The 21,515-nt window shown below is 41.0% G+C and overlaps 1 protein-coding gene across 12 annotated transcripts in view; it reads right to left on the bottom strand.

Moving 5' to 3' along the window:
• Positions 1–21,515, bottom strand: part of Pkp4 (plakophilin 4) — a 221,759-nt gene that overhangs the window by 6,580 nt on the left and 193,664 nt on the right. For all 12 annotated transcript variants that reach the window (XM_005007677.3, XM_013142390.2, XM_063259128.1 and 9 more), the window contains 8 exons: positions 14,777–14,960; positions 11,769–11,886; positions 10,160–10,351; positions 9,801–9,974; positions 6,519–6,669; positions 3,213–3,408; positions 716–800; positions 478–595 (listed from right to left, as the gene is read on the bottom strand). In XM_005007677.3, coding sequence (XP_005007734.2) covers positions 478–595; positions 716–800; positions 3,213–3,408; positions 6,519–6,669; positions 9,801–9,974; positions 10,160–10,351; positions 11,769–11,886; positions 14,777–14,960 — 1,218 coding nt within the window. The remainder of the gene's footprint in view (positions 1–477; positions 596–715; positions 801–3,212; positions 3,409–6,518; positions 6,670–9,800; positions 9,975–10,159; positions 10,352–11,768; positions 11,887–14,776; positions 14,961–21,515) is intronic.

Below are 21,515 nucleotides of genomic sequence, written 5' to 3'. Positions count from 1 at the left end.
CCAAGGGACCAGGAAGAAGGCAGGGCTTCAGGAGCTGGTCCAAAGACCTTGGACCCTGTTAAGAGTTTTTCCCAAGAAAACTAAAAAAATCACTTTGGAGAAGATTCTAGAGGTAGGATCAGCAGATAGGTGGGACACTTCCAGATACCACCCAGGGTGTTTCTTGCTCTGATCCTCTAATCTCCTTCATCCCAATGCAGATTCCAGGGCCACTTCTTGAAGCAGAATCTGGGTGTGGCGAGAGGCCCTGGGATTCTTTTATGTACAGTAACTCATGTAAACTGTATCAATTTTTCAAATGGAAGGAAGAACTGGCTTTATTGTTTACAACAGTGTATAATTCCCAAAAAAGGCTCTCAGCTGATGTGCAGTGTTGGAGGTGACAGGCTTAATCAGCTTATGTTAGGTCTTTTCTGGTGGGGAAACAATGTTTCGCCACACAGATGGTCTCGTAAAGGACTGGAGTTACCCACTGACCTGACTGAATGATGGGTGACATCTGTTGGTTGGTAGTAGACAAGGAAGGATGTGATTTGAATCGGTCTCGCTCTAATGTTGACACAGGTGTAATAAAATGGTTCTGATTCCACCCATCCTGTGGAGTTAAAAAAGAAGAAACCTCTCAAAATGAATAATGACATTTCATTACAATAAATGATTATGAATGTGTGCTCTGATGAATGCTAATTATGCCAGAGTTATTCCTGTAGCTTACCTTTTTATAAATGCTCCGGAGGTCCCGATATTGCCATAATGTATTCAAGACCTGGGCTGCTGCCTTCACCACTTTCAGAGAGGATCTAGGGAGAACACATGGACAATAGTGAATGTGGGCAGTATGGCCTCAGGCTCCACTTGGAGACAGCCTGCAAATTGGTGACCAGGAGGCCACTACTCTCAGGACTGTAGGGACAGGGGCTGCTGATCAGGTGCATCTGGAGTCTATCACATTCAGGACTGGCCAAGGTCTCAAGAACCAAAGTGAGGTCCCCAGGCAGTCAGTTCTGTGGCAAGCTTAAGCCAAGATGAGCCTAAATTGAGGGTCTCTGCAGGTGCCTGCTCCACCCTCCCTCAGTATCTTTACTGAGGGCTGCTAATCTTACAGGCTTCCCTGGGGCTTTGGGGTTAATTCAACTATGACCACACATCCTAAGGGTTGGTGACCCTCCCAAATTGATTTTTCTCCATTATTAGGATTGTTTAAATATTTGCATTGCCACCTTATCTCTTATACCTCTATATACTTCTAATGTTTGGGAAAATATGGTCTCTTATTACTTCTGTAAATGCTGGTTCTCTCTTTATGCACTGTTGACCACAAGTCACTGTGCTTACCTTGGGCCCAATGCTCTAAAATGGTGGCCTCACATGTAACGAAGGGGGAAACATAGCTTCCTGCCTCAACCAAGGCTGTGGATCACACAGTAGAGGTTGGTATACAAGGACTGATGTTTGGGGTGTCAGCCTTAGGGATAAACCAATACCTCTGGCTTCACAATACATTTTTACATTAAAACTTTGACTTAATATATATATATATATACATATATATATGTATATATATATATATACATATATATATATATATGTATATATATATATATATATATATATATATATATATATCAGATGTAAAATTTGATTTGCTCTTATATTCTCAATTAGACTAGTGAATTACAGGAAGGAAAGAGGTTCATAGGCCGTAACCCACTTCCTCTGCTCCTAGCAACAGAATACAAGTGTACAAAGGTTCTGAGCACTTAGGAAAGGGCTAAATATAAGCAAATTCAGAGCTATTCCAGCGAGTGTGGCAGGCCTGCATCCACCTCCAGCTAAGACTCACTCTCCTCAGGGGTAGGTCAATCTAGCTCTAATAGTAGCCCTAAGTGGCACTGAAAATTAAGAGTGTGAGGAAGAGACAGGAGTAGATCAGAAGCATACAACTCTGTAGGTTTGTAAGGGCTTTGTCTTAAAACTCTTACTAAAACTAAAGTCATCAGGCTGTTCAGCAGAGGAGTGACACAATGTGGCTTTCCTTATAAAAGAGGGAGAGTGACCTTACAGACTCCTCCCTGTGGAGAGTAAAGTGGTAGTGGTCCATATGGCAAAGCAAGTGTCAAGTTTGATAGGGGTGAAAGATGACTCAGTGGAATTTGCTGATTTCTGAGATGAGAAGCCAGAAAGAAAGTATCCTGGATGATTCCAAAGTTTTGGCAAGAGACCACAGAGCAGAACTGCCACCTAGCAAGATGGAGAAGCTTGTGGGAAGAAAACCGGGTGTTTGCTTGGGACATGTTACATGTGAGATGTCTACTAGATATGTAACTGGAGTGTAGGGTATTTGAATCTCTGCTGTTTCAAGAAGGCACTAAGCATCCCCACTTACCATTTCATTGATTACAGTCTGTGCTACCACTCCATGACAAGAACCGTTCTGTTTTGCCACAGACCCTGCTCCCTATTTGTACTGCTTCATCAGTTAGTGCCATCCAGAAGCAAAGGGAAATGTGTGAGCGAGCCCAGGGCACATCCTGAGGCCACACAGCAGACTCTGCTGCGGAGGTGGTTTTCCTGCTTTCTGGGTACCTGGCTGCAGAGCAGAGCACAAGGCACAGAGAAATGGTTTCCCCCTGACTCCTGTTTTTCCTCATACTTATGATTCCTGTTGGGTTTTATGATAACTAATTATGGCTTTAAAGATTAAGATAGACTGTATGAGTCTCCCTGAAATCCATATGTCAAAGTCCTAAGTGATGGCATTTGAAGGTGGGACCTTTGTGAAAAGTGGCCTAGGAGAGGCCGCTCACTACTCTACCACACAAGCACACAGCTAGACAGAGGCCCTCACCCGACACTAAATCTACTGGTGTCTTGGTCTCTGATCCCTCCTCTGAATTGTAAGAAATATGTTTCTGTTGTTTATAAGCCAAATGACTTACGACATTTTGTTATAGTACCCTAAGCAGACTATGATAGAACCAGAAACCAATGGAGGATGAGGGGTGGGTACTTCAAGGACATAAAAAATATACAAAAGGATACACACCCTAAAATATCTCCCTCTACATAATTAGGTTTTAAGTGCTGGAGACTGCTTAGCGAATCAACATGTAAGAATTGCAGAAATGAATCCTTCCCAATAAAAAAGGTACCTTCCACAAAGGCCTGTTAAAATCCCAGGAATGTAAGATCCCTCTTTGCTGCAGACTTACCTGTCGCCTCTGCCTTTGGTTATGTTTACCAGCTTCTCTATGCCTCCTGAGTCAGCCAGGGCTTTGGCATTCTCCATGTTTTTGCTTGTCACCTCGTGCAAGGCACAGCAGATGGCCGCCATGGTCTCGTCAGACAGTATGCTGGGGCCATTGCCACCAGGGAGCCGATTGACCAGGTCTCGCATGGCGTATTTACCTGTTGAACGCAAGAGTAAAAAGGCATTAGGTTTTTGTTGCTGAAAAGATTCTGATAGTGTGCGGGCTCTTAAAAAACAAAATGTAAAAAGAGACAGTAGCAGGAAAATAAGAATCCAAACCTGCAACAGAGCATAAATGTGAAGAAAAACTTAACATTTAGACCATTTCACTTGAAGAAATGATTGACTTATAAAACATTACTGTCAATTGCTGAAAGAAAATGTAAATCAATGTATAAAATTGGGTGGACTAACCAAGTTGCTTTAGTTCAGCTATTTTCAATAATAGTGAGTAATGAATTGATAGTAAATTTTATTCTTGATTGAATTCTAATGCATTAAAAATTTCTCAATTTCTTCTTAAAGCTTTTAAAAACTTATCTTTGACTCTGGACCAAGTATGGCTGTCAAATCTTATTTTTCATTAAAACTTTCTAGGTTTCAATATATGAACTGGGTTGCACACTTTTGTCAATCTGAGTACGGGTATTAGTTGACTTGACATCAGCAGCAACCTGTTAAGTTTTTTAAGAGAAAACATGAATAAAATTTTTCTATTAAAATTATACATTTATTATCTCCTAGGAGTAAGGCAATAAAAATAAAGTACTTGATAAGGCAAGGCTAGAAGAATTTCAGAGCTATTGAAGCAATTCTTTATAAATACTGAATTTCTCTTATTCCTCTCCAAAAAGAGATTATCTCTTGCTTTTTTCAGTTTCAATTACCAACTGACAAACTGGAATAAACACACTACAAACAAAAGAAATGAGCTAAAGCTCAAGTAAATATTTTCTTACGTTTTTGTCCCTGTGCTAATAATTGACTTGAGGCTAAGTGGCGTTTTCTTCCAAGACCTATTTATAAACAGCAGTAGACGATGGGTTTAACCACACACTGCCTAATTTTTAGTATGTCGAAGGGAAGGCTCTGGCTTACAGCAAACACAGCTCTGAAGTGTGGAAAAACAGTGAGGACACTGCAAAGCCAGAAGATAAATATGGTATTTGAGCACAAGTGATAAGTTAGCTCTGGTAATTTTAAATAGTCACAAATGACCCAAAAGTGCATAGCACGTAATTTGTCATTTTGCTAAGGCGTAACTTTAAATTGTACTTGTGAGGCTTGGAGCTCACTGTGCCTGATTCGAGTGAGCTCCATGCTCCTCTCAGAAACTGCAGCTCCAGAGGGAGGGGCAGTCCAACTCAGCTGAGCCTGCAGTAACTTTCAGACAGGGCTAAAACTTGCTTCTAAAGAGCATACATGCCTGTGTACACATGTGCATGCTAAACAGCAAGAGTGCGAGAGAAATGTCTCTGAAAAGAAAGCTGTTGCCAGTGCTGGAAATGACAGAGAGAGGGAAGAGGCAGAGAAGGGGTCTTTGGAATAGGGTGCTGGGTAAGGTACAGCAAAATACTTACAGGAAGGAAAGAATCTGTGCAGAGAAACAAGGAAAAGTGATTCATGAACAGTTCAGAATGTGCCAGCTGAGCTAAAAACAAACCCTCACTGCTGGAGAGATACTATGCTAGTGAGCGTTAAATATGCATTACTCTCAGAGAGCATAGTGGGCAGGGCTTAGAATTCCTTCGAGAGATCTTTGTACTCAGCATTTGCTGGTTTTATGCCTTCTGTACTGCCCAGGTTTCTTCCTGGGTTTGGAAGATGATGGGCCACTAGTAATCAATGTTAAACTCTCAGATTGCACATGCTTCTTACAAGAAATTCAACAAATATGTATATAACAAACACAACTTTGAAAACCTTTAGCATTTATCTCCAGGAAGTGTTGCATTTGAGTTATAGCAAATCTGCCGGGATCAGGTACAAGCTGGACAATGAACAGGCCATGCAGAGACCTCCTTTCCTCTTCAGAGGGATGATTTGGCTCCAAGGAACACTGTGTTAGGAGAAGGTTTACCTAGGCACTAATTTAAAACAGCATTTCTGTCAAGCACCGTTGAAGGGATTTTGTCGTAAGTCACAACAGCAATTCTTTGAGGTAAATGTTATTGTCCTTGTTGTTTTATGCTCTCCCTCTTTCTCACATGTGGTATTTTACTGTTAGAAGAATCTACAGTCACAGGAATCCACATAAAATCTGCCCCACTTCCCCTTCCTCTCATGTCATTGGCTATGGGGCTGGCATGGAGGTTGGCCGCTTGTAAGGTGTCTTACAGTCTCTCTCATTTCTTCTTTAGAGACCCCACAGCTGGAGCAGCAGCCACTGTCAGCCCCTTTCAGAGATGGGCTGAGGAAGAATTCCTTTTACACTCAGTCCAGATGTAAGAACTGAGCCCAGGGAGTGGGGATTTTACAGGTCTCTCTGGGTTATGTGGCCAGTGAGCAGCAGGCCCAGCTTCACTAAGCTCAGGCCCATTGAGGGCTTAGGGTTTTTCTTTTTTAAACACCTCACATTTTTCTTGGGATAAAGTAATCCTTAGAGACAAGCAAGTTTCCCAGGGTGTGAAATTTATTACAGGGACACTCATGCTCTGCTTTATGCATGTGCCATCCCTACCTTTGTGCAGACTCAAGAGTGAAAGCCTCCTAAAATGTTGTGTCCTGAGGTTCTTGCTTACCTCAATCTAGTCCTGATCCTGCCATGGGTGGAAATGGCCTTTGGAGACTGCTTATGTCCTGGATTCAGCGTTTACACAGATTGGAGAGGGAAAAGCTACAAAACATTCACATGCCTTCTTTTGAAATTCAGTACAAGACAGTGTTGGTGAATTTGCAGATATCAGTGTAGAAATTGGAAAGGAAGAATTAAAAAAAAATAAGAAATGTTTTTTTTTTTTTGATTGCTTAGGAACCCTAGATTACTCTTGGGGAAGAGAGGCACTCTAACTGCCAAATAGTACTATAACGTAAACTGAAATTGCTGGCTTTTCTGGATCTTTAACTTCCTGATCAATGTTTAATTCATGAGTCTGCCTCCTGCTGAAAAAGAAGGGTCATGCAACAGGCTGCCCAAAAGTCTAAGAAACTGGGCACTAAGGATGGATTGTAAATACTCTTAAATGCCACATACTGATGTATCAAAAGAAACTTTTTTGTAAAAACTGTACTTGCTCTGTTTGTAGCTTACCCCGTCACCAGAACATACCTATAAGTTCCTTGTTGCGCACATCTAGAGCCATATTCCTCAAGGCAGTGGCCACAGAAGAGACAACTCTATCGTTATCCATTCTCAGAAGTTCAACAAGGATGGGGAGCCCTTTTTCTTTTCGGACAGCTGCCCGAATGTAAGCTGCAAACTAGCAAGCAAAATAAGGCAATAAGTAATGTCACACCGGGTTCCACTCTCATGTGCTACTGCCATCTAAAAGAGATGTTTCCAAAAGATGAGGTAATAGATTAAATGTTTTCTTTCCAACTGGAGATTAAATTTGTGGTGCCAGTGAAGAGAAAATCATAGTCTGAGAGATAGATAAGCTAGATGGCTGATTTAAAACGAAATCCTAAAGCCTGAAAAATCACAAACCACCATCTGTCAGATATTTTTGTGCAGAACAGAGAAGGCAGTGATTACTTTCTATCTCAGATACATAAACATGATTAAGGAAGGATCACATGTTTTCTTTGCAGTTGGGCCCATGCCAGGTTCAGAGGCTATGAATAGGATGGCAGAGACAGTCACCCATCATCACATGTTAAAGGAAAGCTGTCTCTATTCAGGCATTTGTTATTTCTGTATTCCCTGCAACAATATTTAGAGTTCAGCAACTTGTCAAAGAAATTGCTTGGAAAAAATCCTTCATCTCAGAAGAAAGGAAATTCTTCAGAAACACTGAGCATCCTAATTCATATACACCAGTGAAGAGTAAGTGTATCTGTGTGCAAAATGCATTCTCATTCAAGATTCGGTTAGTTCTTGCTGCTGCTGATTTATTTTTTTAGAATCCAGTCAAGCGATTCTCTTGTGACTATGAGGCATCGTATGAATGGAAATAACACTAAGTCACCAGTGATGCAACAACAACAACAAAAAAAAGTAACATTAGAAAATGAGTCTTTAATCTTGGTTTGAGATTTAACTGACATTTTTACCAATGTAAAACATCCTTTAAAATCAGGATAATCGAAGGATGTTGCTCATGCCTCTAATATTTTCCTGCTGTGGTCTAATAAGAGGTCAAAGATCTACCAGGGCCTTTGTTACTTTGAATATTAAAATACGCAATTGACTGCCCAGTCTCTTGAAAACTAACAGAATAGAGTATTTTTTTTTTTTTTTTTGTCTTTTTCCTTTTTATCGGTACCGGGGATTGAACTCACGACTGCCTGCTTACAAGGCAGGCGCTTATGCCGCTGAGCTAAATCCCCAGCCCCAGAATAGAGTATTTTAAATATACTAACAGGAAGAAAAGATGCCTTATAGCGAGCTAATTGACATTCTTCATATGAAATCTTACAAACCACATGAAATCTACAAGGGTGAAGCACTACATGATGTGCTATAGGGTAAAGCACTCAGGCAGTTCCACCAACTTCTGTCTAAAACCTACAGAACAAAGTCTGTCTCCTTTGGAGACAGATCAGCTCATCTCAGCCCTGCCGTGAGCACTTCCTTCCAGACACTGCTCCCAAAATAGCTTGTAACTGATAACGTCTGTGGCCAAATTATCTTTTTTTTTTTTTTTTTTTTTTTTTTAAGTGAGGGTCCAATATTTTGACTCCTTAGTTATCTTGAAATCACTTAGGTGAGATGCCTGTATTTTAAGTGAGCTTGTCATCTGGCTTTCATTCACTGAATAATCCCAGAAATGAAATTCTTGTGTGTGCTTTCTTTTTTTAGACAAAGTAGCTCAGGCTGGCCTGGAACTCGCAGTGATCCTATTGTCTCGCTCTCCTGAATCCTGAGATTACAGGTGTGCACCACCACACCTGGCCTAAGTGAAACTCTAAGAGGTTCCGACTATACATATTTTAATTATTATCATCAAATGATCCTTTGATCAAAGAAGCTGGAGGTGAACACTAGTCTACAGCATGAATATTTACAAATATCTCCATGCCAGAAACTGTGCTCAGTCCTTGAATTCTTTAATCTTTGCAATCACTCCATAAGGTAGGTATCTGAGGAAAACAGAGACACAGAGATGCTAGTCTCCAGTTTCTAAGTGAGGGGCCAAGATTCAGGGATAACACTTAATTAAATTAGCACTTTAATTAGGAACAACCACATTGGCTTAGTTAGAACTAGACCAAAATATCTGTATATATTCAGAATAGCAACCACCTGCATAAAGCAAACTGTAGGCCTCTCAATGCCTTTCACTATCATGGAGAATGCAGTGCCAAGTGTCTCATTTTGGGTGGTGGTAGAAAAGTAGCCAAAAAACAAGCATTGTAATTACTAAAATACACTTGCTAGGAAGTTTCTAAAGGTTGAAAACGTTTCAGACAAGGACTGTCTAGGAAGTTGCTAGCTGACATTTAAACAGTTCTGGGAACTTATTCTGGTTACATTAGGAAATGCCTTCAGTTTTCACAGTCATACACATACAAGGCAACATGGGACCTCTAGGCATCTGCGTGCCCTCAGGTATCTGACGGGGAAGAGAGGCCCCTCAGCTTCCCCCACAATGCTGCCTGCCAGCGCTTCACTGCTTCTCACCAGGATGCCGCACTGGCTCTCAGGGGAAGCCCAGCCTCCTTTGCTCCTCCTCCATCCCACCTTTTGAATGGCTGCACTGTGATTCCAGTGTCCACATCAGACCATGTTTGAACCCTTTAAGCACACCCTTGTCTACAGATCAGGTCCCCGCTCCAGAGGTTGGCCTTCAGGCCTAAATACGATGCCTGCTCGAAACTGGGTCACTCCCCATCCCAATTTCTGTCTTGGTGGCGAGCATGTAGTCCTGATCCCTGCTGTCCTTTCCTCACAGGCCTTTTGTCTGTTAGTCTCTGCTCTTTTTACGTGCCCACCCCAGATTCTGCTGGCTTAATCTGATTCATCTTTACGGATTCCATCTAGGCAATTGTGCCCCCCAGAAACCGTGTGTGTGTGTGTGTGTGTGTGTGTGTGTGTGTGTGTGTGTGTGTCTTTTTGAGACAGAATCTCACTGGTCTCGAACTCATAAAAATCTTCCTGTCTCAGCCTTCTGAGTGCTGGGATTACAGGCGTGCATCACCATGCCCAGCTCTCAGAAAGCCTTTCGATCTTCTTGCTCCCCACTTTTTCCTATCCTCTCTCCTGCACTGTTTTGCTCATGAGCTTCAGCTTCTCCTGTGGAAAGACCACATTATATTCATCTTTGCATCCCCGTAGCAAAGGTCTGTTTTGCTTTCGTAGCTGAATTTTACACATGTAAGTCCTTTTCATCCCATGCTCAACCTGACTATGAGGACAGAAAGAAGTGTGGACAAGTGGAAGACATCTCACCTTCCAGTTGCCTGCAGAAAGGTTTTGGAGGGATCCAGCAGAACCTTCCAAGGTGGCTGGGTTAGAACTTTCTGCTAGAAGAGTCAGATATGGTTTTACCACTGATGGGTGCCACAACATCTCAACCCCTTTGGGGGACTTTGACAGTCCTGGTATAGGACCAACTCCATCCCACTGAAAGATAAGCAACACATATTAAAATGAAGCCAAAGGAACACGATCTCTAACACATCAAAACACTCATCTCTGCTGAATTCAGTTATAGATATGTAGAAGTTTTTTTTCTTGCCAAGTATGTGATTTCTCATTCCCAGAAAAATAAAACTTTAGTAGAGTTTTATATTAAAGAAAATGCTAACTTGATCCTCTTGTGGAGTTCGCTTTTTCTTTTTCTTCTTCTTCCCCCAGCAGCTTGGCTCAGAGTCTTTGCTGGGAGACTCTTTTCCTAGTAAGTCATCCAGTTCATTCAGTCCGAGCAGCCGGGCTTGTGGGACCTCCAGTTCCAGCCGGTAAGACAGATTCCTCAGGGTGCACACACAGTTCTCTACTGTCTGAAACACAACACAGCATGTAATTGAAAATATCACACAAAGTGCTTTGGCACACAGCACTATTGACCCAAAATCAATGGCCGATATGAAAACACTTTTTAACTTATGGGAATCTGATACAATCCAAAGATAGCACTTTGACTCAAGAGTTTTGGTGAGTACTTAAATGACTGGATGTAGAGAACCCTCAGTACAATGGAAGATCTGGTTTATGCTGACTAAACTCTGTGAGGCATTGGCTCAGTTTTTCTGTGCAGGGTTGTGGCCATGGTAACTGTACCTAGGATACCAGAACTGCGCTCTGCTGCTTGCCGATGCAAATTCTGAGCTTGCCACCAACTCCCTGCCCGGGCACTGCCCTTTACCTTCAAAAGTCCTATCACTCACCTTTTCCTCAATTTCCCCTCTCTCTCCGGTCTCTGAGAAAAGGTCTGTGTTTCCTTTCCTTGACATTTTATCTTCTGTACATGGTTTTTGGTATCTCAGTCAGTGTCACATGTCCAATGGGAGGCCAACCGTCATTACAGTATGGTGTCTCAAATCAAGTACAGTATCTGCCTACCTGGCAAGCTACCCTTTCCAACTTGTTACTCCTTTCAATTTTATGTGCGGATCTTTTGATGCAGTTACGACTCCATAAAAACAAGGCTGTTACCTCGAATTCTTCCCTGCCTTCTTGAGCTCATCATTCTTTTTTCTCTCAGACTTCTCTGCACACTAAGAGCTACAGATGGCCTCTCCCGGGTTAGCCCATCCTGATACTAAGTCCCCTGGAACTCTGATGCTTAGTTCTGCCTGTTTCTTTCCATGTTCCTCAGCTCCTGAAGCAGATCCTGACTGGTTACCATAGCTGATAATGATGAGCAGAATACTCAGGAGGGAGGGAGAAGACAGGATGGGGAAGAAAAGGGCTCATGCTAGGAACAGACTGACCAGTAGGACAGCAGCAGGAGGAGGAGTTGGATAGGTGCATCAAAAGGGGTGGGGTGAAACGCATGATAATGAAGCAAGAAGGGCAGAGAGGTTGGGGGATTCTAGTGTCTTAACTGGGATCCTGAACTTAGCAGACACTCAGATATAAGTGGATCTGCTTCTAGGAGCATGGCACACAGAAATGGAAGATATAGCAAAAGGGGCCATTACACAGAAAATGAATCTATGAAAACCACAGACAAAATCAGGACCTGTGCTAGGTTATTTATAGCACTAAGTCACTGTTTTCATGGTTTTAGAAGCTATTTTCTGAAATTGTCATGTTTCTTTTAATTTTTAGACTTGTCTTTTGATGTGAATCATAACCTTAGAACTGCAAAAGCAGCTCTAAAATTCCAGAAAGAATTCATGGCATGTAAATAGTAGCATTAGGCAGCTGCTGTCACCTGCCACTGTAGCCTTACATGGCCAGGCGGGCACTGACCTTGCTGTCATAATCAGATGTATTCACACACGTGTGGATCACATACAGCAGCGAGTCCACCAGCCCCTCACAGGATCGCATTTGCTTCCGGGCCTCTTCGCCTGCAGAACTGAGGTTCCTAAGTAGGTGGAGACATGTGGGAGCTGCTGAGATGAACAACTTATTCATTAGCTACAAAGCTTACCTTAATAATGCTCTGACCTGCACATTAGCTACTGAAGGGACAACAGACTGCAACCGTTTGGATTTGGCAGGAGGAGGCATGCTGGAACCTGCATTTGAACACCTTCAGCTTATGATGGCCTACCATCTACACAAATAGAAGAGAACCCAGGTGCTTGAACTTTAACTGTACTGTTGTCAGGATATATAAATTTTTCTCCCTTTACTGTCCTTATTTAGAGGCTTCTCTTTCTTATACATGAAAAACAGAAAATAATACCTCATACACTTGTAAGGAAGAAGTTGCTACATATACAATTAGAAAAGTGCCTAATGGAAGTTACCATGTGTGTTATTCTTTATGGTGATTGTTTTTCTCCTTTTGTTAGTTTATTAAATGTTTCTTTAGTGAACAGAGTAAACTACCATTTCTTATACAAAGATATCAAGTAAATATGGATATCTTATGCTACAACTTTTTTCAATTATAAAAAACCTTGAAAATTATTTTGGTTCTCATTCATAGTATAGTTTTTGTGGCATTAATTTGTCTTTGAAAGTTGATACTGAATTATAAACATCTGTTTTATATCCCATTAATAAGGTTATTAGGCTAACTTAGCAGTTATTCCAGTTGAGAATTTATAAAACTTGCATTAGAAAGTGGGTCTCTGGGACGAGTTCTAACCTGTTTTCCGCAGGCCTGAAAGACAATACTGCCTGCGGCCCCTCCTCTGCGCTGCCTGGCATCACCCCTCCCTCTGCAACCCTCATCCTGTGCGGCTCATGGAGCCGGCACTCCTAGCGCCAGTTCTAGCTCATGGCCTCCCTTCGCAGCCTTCTACCGATGGGTTCCTGCAGGAGTGGCTGGGCTCTGCTCTGGTGCCCTCTCACCCTCACCTTTCTCTCTCCTTTTTCTGTTTCACGGCTTTAATACAACCAATAACTCATGACAACCCAATGTTGATCTTCAGCCTGAACCATGCCAGAATTCTAGACTCACGCATCTAGTTGCTTTCTTATGATCACTGTGTGTATGGCTAGCTAATTTGACTTTTCAAAACAGTCATGGTCAAATGCTCATTTATCTTCAGCTTTTTCTTTCCTCTCTTACCTGCAGTAGCACTTCCATGATTCTACTTAGTCCAGCTGAAAATCTAGGTGTCACTACTCCTCCTTCTGTATTCTGCATCTTTATATTCAGTCTGTTAGCAAGTCTCATCAGCTCTTCCTCAAAATGATCCAAACTGTCTACCTCTCCTTGGCTCCTATCCGGGCTGCACTCTGAGCTTCCTGTCTCCACTTTTACCCATCCTCAGTCTTACATGTCACTTGTTCTCTGCTCAGCAAGCTACAGCCACTGTTCATTGCTGCTCTAACCATTTTCTTGGCCCAGAACACATGCCCTTCTGACACCTAACCCTCAAATAAGTGGCTCCTGTTGTACTTCAATGTAGGCTTACATTTCACCTCACTGACAGCAAAATAACCATCCCACAACCTTTACATCACCCTGTTGAATTTTTATGCCTATTGTTATTTTTCTTTTCTCTTGTCTGCCTTTCTTATCAGAACATGGCTTCATCAGAGCAGGGGCACTTGTCTGTCTTATTCTTCACTGGCTTCACACAGAAGGCAATCAGCAAATGCTACAGCCCCGAGTCACCCTGGAGCCCAAGAGTACACCCAGCCCCAGGCTCTCATGAAGGCCTGGGGACTGGATGATGGGAACTATACCTCCCTAGACCCTCTGTAGGGGGAGATGAGCTGCAGGTTCCTCAGGTGACTGATGGGCCATGTGATCCATCTGAGTTAGGAGGAGCTGGCCTGTTCTGCAAGATCTTCCCTCCAATTTCTCTGCAAGGAGGCTGACAGCCACCACTCATTTCCTTTCAAGCTTTGTCATGCTCAGACGCCTTGGTCTGATGTATTAAATCACTCTGTGACTCCACACTCAACACTTCACACATAGACTGTTAACTCCTCACAGCCCTGAGGTGGTGCTGTGACTCCACACTCAACACTTCACACATAGACTGTTAACTCCTCACAGCCCTGAGGTGGTGCTGCCATCTCTGAAGAGGAAACTGAGGTTCAGAGTGTGGCTGGAAGCCAGACTGTCTGGGACCACAGCCTACTCTCTGTTACCATGCCACTCTGCTCCAAGTTTGCAGGGCACTGTGATGCTAGGAAATGGGTCGAAAGTGAACTGGAGGGGGCTGGGGATTTAGCTCAGTGGCATAAGCGCCTGCCTTGCAAGCAGGCAGTCGTGAGTTCGATCCCTGGTACCAATAAAAACGAAAAAGACAAAAAAAAAAAAAAAAAGAAAGTGAACTGGAGCACATTCATGGCAAATAATGAGCCTCACTGTGTAAAACTTAGAGAGCTGACAGATATTAAATGCTACAGATAATGATGAAACAATAATATTTGAGTTTACTTTCATTTGTTCATAAAACTCAAAGTCAGTGGTTATGAAAACTACATAATTCTTTATCCACTTAAAAAAAGACTATCATATTTTGAATTTAAGCAAAAACAAAAGCGTATTAGCAATCAGAATGTGATAACTGAAAAATGCTGTTACAAGTGGAAAACACGAATTTTGGCAATAATTTTAGAATGAAATGGTCTTCCTGAATAATTCCTAGAACACTCATTAATCAGACAAGCTTCTTTAAGGCCAGAAGTCTCTGCTCATGTTTTTCTTGTAACGGCCTAAACTATGAAATCAAACCTGAAACTCAGAGGTTACTAAAACAAACTCTTCCTATAATCAAGTTACCTATGACACATTATTTAATCACAAAATTATACATTAGTCACAGAAAGAATAAAGAATTTACCTCAAGCAGCCTGTCGTGTTACGCAGAACTAGTGAAGTTTGAAATTTAATTTTATGATCATCATCAAAAGAAGAGTTATTCCACCCAGAATGTGGGACAATCACAGTGTTTGTTAAGGTTGAGAGAGCATCTCGAATGATTGTCATTTTTACGGCATCACATGAGGATAAATTCCAAAGAACTCCTAAAAATTGAAATTTCAAAAATCAAATCATCAGTGAGAGATTCTGCAGCTTTTGGAAAGAAATAAACATATTAGCCCTAATAGATATGAACTCACTCTGTTCCTAATTTAATCTATGGCTCATATTTGCAATCAGCATGGGATGCACCTTTAACAAGGACTGAGTGAACATATGCGAGCTTTCTGACTGTGCATTACAAGGTCTTATGACTCATTTTGAAGCTTTAGAGCTTCAGTATCACGCTGGAAAACTGGTTTTGACAAAGTCAATTAGATTTACTCTGAAAAGGTAGAGAAGCAATTCAAGTAATGGTCAAAACATAATGTATCTGTGATTTTTATGAAACTACTATTTATAGCACTGTCCCTTATATTTAACAGCCATGTGACAAACTATTTTCAGTATTTAGGTAAATCTGGGAAAAAATTATTTTCTTGAAAGACTGGCTTACTTCTTTTTGCTGACTTTCACTTACTTATTTTTACTTTTAGGCAGCTCAAGCTTAAATATACCACTTTTAATAACTTTACTGCCATGGAAAATTGGAGTATTTGCTTCATTCTCCTTATTTGGATAAAGTTTAAACGTTTATATCTTATTGTTAAAAGTTTTAGGAGTGTAAGTTACTGCCATTTAAAAAAAATCACTCATAGTGTAGTTCGTATCAAGATTCCTAGAACAGGAAACTTAAATTTAACTTATTAGATTGTTATTTAAATTGTAAACATACTAGAAGGTCATCATTTCTGTGTCAACTATGGGATGGGTTAAATTATTGTTATACCATATACGCTTTCAAATAATTGTTCCTATAGAAATTAGAGCAGGTTGGAGATTGACATCTACCCTAATGCTATTTTCACACTGCGGTGTTTTCCTCATGAGAAGAAAGAGGTGGAGGAGAGATGGTGCAGATACTTTTCTGAGCATTAAAGCTTCTCAGAGTTTCATACCCTTGGCAAGCTGCTTGACTGTCTTTACAGTGCCTTCACAACTACCAACACAAATATGCCACAGACCTGTAGAAAGAGCCGAAAAATCTACCCAAGTCCATGGGAGCGTGTAAGATTTGCCAACATGATTGATCAAGAGCACAGGACAGCAGTAACACTTGTAAATGGCAGCTCCAGTGTATGGTGACCCATGGTGCCAAGCTGGAAACTGCCTTCTCAGCCCTCTATAGGCATGTTGCAAAGAAGGAGCTGTAAATGGATCTTTTTCCTTTTCAGGCAAAGGAGAGGTGAAAGCAAATGGCTAGAATTGAAGGGAATAAAACAATAGCCTGACTGTACATGAAGAGAATCAGCCCTTCCTGGGTCTACCTACCAGATGCAGAGGCAGTGGTCTGCAGTAAGTGCCAATATTTGGCTCTGTCCCTGGTCTCTCCTGGCCCTGGCTTCTCCTTTGCACCTGTACCCAACACTTTCCTCTTCCACTTAGCTTCGATTTCTGATCTTGTTAATTTGGTTTCCCTATTGTCCCCTGCCCTAGGACATTCCCCCTTCTCTCTCTTACTCCACCACTGCAGCCTGTCAGGACCTCAGCTCCTGCAGTGGCCTACACAGCTAGGTCTGGGCTGTTCTCTCTTAAAGACAGGAAGGCACTGGATGGGAGTGGAATTTAGTTCAGAGTCAGAGTAGGTAAAGACGTAAAGTGAGAAACATTTCTTCATTGGTCTGTCCTGACCAAACAACAGAAAAAGGGAGAGAAGACAAGAGTGGTCAGGGTATAGCAGGATGGGTGATAGATGCTATTTTCTGGTAATGAGGCCAACCATACTTAACCCAGGGTACCGCTGGGGACTACCAGGTGGCACCAGCCAGCCACAGTGGCAGCATATGGCCCACAAGCCATGGATAAGGGAAGTGCTGTTTCCTAACCTCCCCTGCTGACAATTCTGTAACATGGCTCCTAATGCCATTGGTGCAATTCTCTTTCTGTTAAAGCCTTTCAAACTCCTTGGTTCACAAAATTCTATTCATGGAGGTAGGGAGCTTCCTCTCAATAAGCTGCTTTCTGCTTCAAAGCAAATACATTCCAGTAAAGTTAACTGCAAGGCAAGTTTTATGGAAAAAAAAATCATCATATTAGAGGCTATCAATATAAAACTAGATAATATAGCTGCTTTTTAGTATTCACGGGGGATTTGTTCGAGGTTTCTCAATAGATACCAAAATGTGTGGATACTCTAGCCTCTTAATATAAATAAGCAGTATGTGTAGTATTTGCATATAACCCATGCATACTCTCTTATAGATTTTAAGTCAATTCTGGATTATTTATAGTACCTGATATAATGTAAACACTCGAAATACTTTTTATACTACATTATTTTTATATTGTATACATTGTCTATTTTTCTAAATATTTTTTGATGCGCAGTTAGTTCACTCTGTGAATGACTGGTTATGTATCTTCATAAAAAAGTTAAGCTTGTGCTACAAACCAGGTTAAATCATGACTAGCACAGGGGTGGTTCTTCAGCATTTTGAGCCCTGTGCCTGACGCTGACAATAAAATTCACAGCTGACAGCGAAATTTGTTATTTGTTGATTTTGCCTCTGAGATTGGCTACTTCTAAGACCTACTTCTGGCAAGAGGGTATTTTCCACACTTGAGAATTGATTCCCTTGTTTTCTGTACTGTAACGAGAAATTTCACTCTTTTTGTTTCTCTTCTCAGGTATTCAGAAGGATAAGTAGAGCTTTATGTTATTCTGCAGATTACTATCAGCCACTGTATTTACTCGGGATTGGATATAGCATAAATATTCATAAATCAATAGAAACAAACACTGTACCATTGATTGCGGCTTTGTTCTGTGTGAAGTACTGTGTACTTTTCACATATGATATTGTAGAATCTAGATGGCCCAAATGAATTAACTTTCCCACTTATTTTGTAGGCTTAAAATTTTACATGTTGAGTTTTTACAAAAATGATGACAGATGTTCATATTTCTAAATTTTAGTTTAAATTGCATTAAGAAAGTGTAACAAGGAGCTACAGATTATGATCTATCCATTTATGTTTTGGTACACTTAGTAGGCAGGTCTCATAACAGTTGCTCAGGTATATTTGTTTGTGCATTCACTTTATAGTCTGTATTTGATTTTAGATTTTTTCTTTTATTTTCTGACTGTTAGGACTTAGCTTACGGGTGTTACCTCCCCTTTGTGCCTTTTCTTAAAACTGAGTATTCACATGAGGGGTTTGGAGGAAATGGGAGGGAGAAGAGAAGGGGAAATATGCCCCCCAGGAGTCTGTAACTGAGGGGAGAGGGTCAGAACAATGTCCCTGATCTTTCACAGCATTTTGTCAGCACAATATTGTCTGCTTTCATGCTGAGACCACCACCTCAGCTATGGGGACAGCAGGACTAGAAGAGTCAGAACAGGCCACAGCCTCATCCCTGAGACTGCAAAACAGAAAGGAGGATGCTGCCAAATTATAGGATATGAAAGTGTTTTTATAATGCAACCATTCAGTATATAAGCTGAGTAGGCTATCTTTTTGATTAAATGAGACGACTTATTGATCATAAAACCAGTCTACCTCTGAAATTCCAGCTTTCATTTCTGCAACTGAAAAAAAATCAGTTATTCCTGAGCAGAAAATAAAAAAGGTTCTATTTTGGCTAAGTATGTGGCATTCAAGGGACCCACACAATGGTAGCTTTGTCATCTCATACTACCTGGATCATCGCTATAGTCCCACACTTAATACATAACACAAAGAGCTACAACATTTGGCGTGGATTTACCTAGCAACTTTTAACATCAAAGTAAGTCTTAAGACACTACATTTTCTTTCATACTTTCAATCTAAAAAATAAGGTTTTGTAAAGTGAAATCATCTAGTTCTGAACCACAAACACTGGATGAAAAGGTTCAATTAAACTTAAAAGTCTTTGATATGGATGCGATTAATTTTGGTTTTCTACTATAAGTAAAAAGCACTCTAGACTAGCTAGTAATACCTGTGTGCCATTCCCTCATTAAAGAAGTAATAAAGCATGGTTCTTAGCACTTTGTCTAGGGTTTCATTTAATGGGTCAGGAAGAGTCTTGCTAGGGCCATAAGTAATGAACAGAAAATAGACCTCCTCCCAGAGGTAGCAAGACTGATGAAAAAATGGAGAGCTGTCGGGTCAGCATTCTCCATCAACATGACCAGCCTCTAGCTCCGATATCCTAATGCAAAGTGTGCTTCAAAGATATTTAGTACCATACTCTATTAACTCCTGGCTCTCAAAGAAAAAGTTGAAAATAAACTATATTTAGGAAGCTTGAGGTTTTATGTAATTTCAAGTAGGTTAACTGTTTTGAGAATTATGAATATACATGTACTAATTAAGAAAATCTTATGGTTATTACTGGAAAAAACAGTGCTTTTTCTCTACAATGGAAAAAGTACATATGATTATAAGTAACCAATGAGCAAAATGAAATACGGCCACAAGAGATCAAAGTCTGTTTCTCCCACAAAGATAAAAAAAGTAATTAAACTACCGTTTTGCATAAAACCTATGCTGCAGAAGTTTGAAAGAGCTTAAGTTTAAAACTAGCTTTATAGCTAGTTTTAAAAAAAAACCCCAAACATTTGTAGAAATTGTTAAAAAAAAAAAAAAAAAGTCCACAATACGCTTTATCCGCAGCCGTGCCCTGGGATTTTCTTTCATGAGACATGCTTGTTCTCAGTGTCTCTTCTTGGTGTTCTGTTTCAGTCATGATCTTTCACAAGATGTCTGCAGGGTAAGTAAAACTACCTCAGCCTCTCAGGTGTGAGGAGTATTAAAGAAGATAACAGATGATGAGGACTTGGCCCCAACATCTTGGGACAAAACAAGTTCTGCAAAGTTACTCAATATGACTAACTTCACGTCTCTGGGAACAGAACACTGCCTGGTAAGGATGCTGATCCTCTTCTGGCAACTCTCCAACCATGGACTTGGTGTTGGTGTTATGCATACCCACCTCATAAGTATTCTTGAAAAACAGAGGCAGAAATATTAATAGTATAAATAACACGAGGGCTGTGAACTACATACCTATAATGTTGATAATAAGGTAGGTGGGCCTCTGATCTAAGAGTACCTGCTTACTTTTAGAATGTACCTCCAGTATTATTTCCTACACTATTCCTGGATGAAGCACTCAGGAAAAATGTAGATACAGCAAAAGCGTATCTACATTTCTTCTCTTTGCAGTTATCTGTGAAGTTCTTTCCTAACATCCAGTGGGGTTTTTCTAAACCTCTGTGGCTTTGTCTTGGGAAGAGAGTAAGGTCAAGATGCTATGATAGGTGACTACATCTTGTCACAATATGGCCACCTACAATTTTCAGTCAATCTTAAATCTACATAATCCATAACTTTTAATTCCTATTGTCTCTATCCAAGTATAATTGAAAATCCAAAGTGCTTGAAAATCTGTAAAGCTTGTGTAAGTAATCCAAAATCTGGAAAACTCTAAACCCAAAATCTGACACACTCCCAACCTTTGTCATTTCCCATATGGAATACTTGACTTGTATCGACATGTGGCATCCAATATGGCAGCCACATAAGTCTACTGAACACTTGAAATGTGGGTAGTCCACACTGCATTGTATAAAATACATGCTAGACTATGAACCTCCGTTTTCATAATGATACTTTTAAACTACTGGGTCAAATAAAGTACATTATTAAAGTAAATTGCATCATTTTGTGTTTTTAACTTAGCTACTAGGAAATCCAAAATTACTTGTGCAATTCACTTTATACTACTGTTGGGCAGCAATGGTAGAGATATTTGTTTGATGCCAGTTTCTGAGATAGACATATAGGTGAGACACATGCTCTTAGTATGTCTTACAACAGTTACAACATAAAGCAGCTGTGGCAGAGGGAAGGAAAAGCATTAAGCATGGCCCTAATATCCTATGCCAAATCTCATCACAAAATACAAAACAGCGGGTATTGCTTATCTCCAGGGAAGCTAGTATTTGATAGAGATGATTTGGCTGAAACCATATAGCTGGAAGGAAACAAATCCATTTGGTTTGAAACCCCACATTCACGCGATACACCATGTCTCTCCCCCTGGACAGTTTTCACAGTATGGGAGCTTCTGTTTGGTAGAACTGGAGACATTTGAGGTGCCATGAGAAGGACAGAGGTGAGAAGTAGGCGTAAGGTGGGCTAGCTCTTAGAGCAGTGTGGCCCTGAGAGAGAATCAAGGAGTGGAGAGGCTTGGGGCTAGGGCTGTTCTGAAGGTGGTCAGGAGAATAGCAGACTGGAACTACCAAGTGGGAGGTGTGAAATGCTGTCATGGGCTAAGTTACCTCAGTAATGAGGGCGCGGCTACCAGACCAGGAGGGGCAGCGTCTGCCTTAGAGGACAGTGGTGAAGGAGCGAGGTGAAATGAAGGAGAAGCGGGAGTGCTTGTGGGGAGCATTCAGAGCCTGATATGAGCCCAGGGTGGTTTTAAAAACGAGTGAATACCTTGTGTACATTTGAAAATATTGTGCTGTTAATAGAAATAGGGAAATTGAAGGGGTAGCAGGGAGAGA

The sequence above is a fragment of the Cavia porcellus genome, unplaced genomic scaffold, assembly GCF_034190915.1.
Source record: "Cavia porcellus strain 051 isolate PalLab524CR breed Dunkin Hartley unplaced genomic scaffold, mCavPor4.1 scaffold_12, whole genome shotgun sequence".
Classification (NCBI taxonomy): Eukaryota; Metazoa; Chordata; class Mammalia; order Rodentia; family Caviidae; genus Cavia; species Cavia porcellus.
The sequence above is the reverse complement of the archived record's forward strand: the minus strand, read 5'-3'. Positions and strand labels throughout refer to the sequence as shown.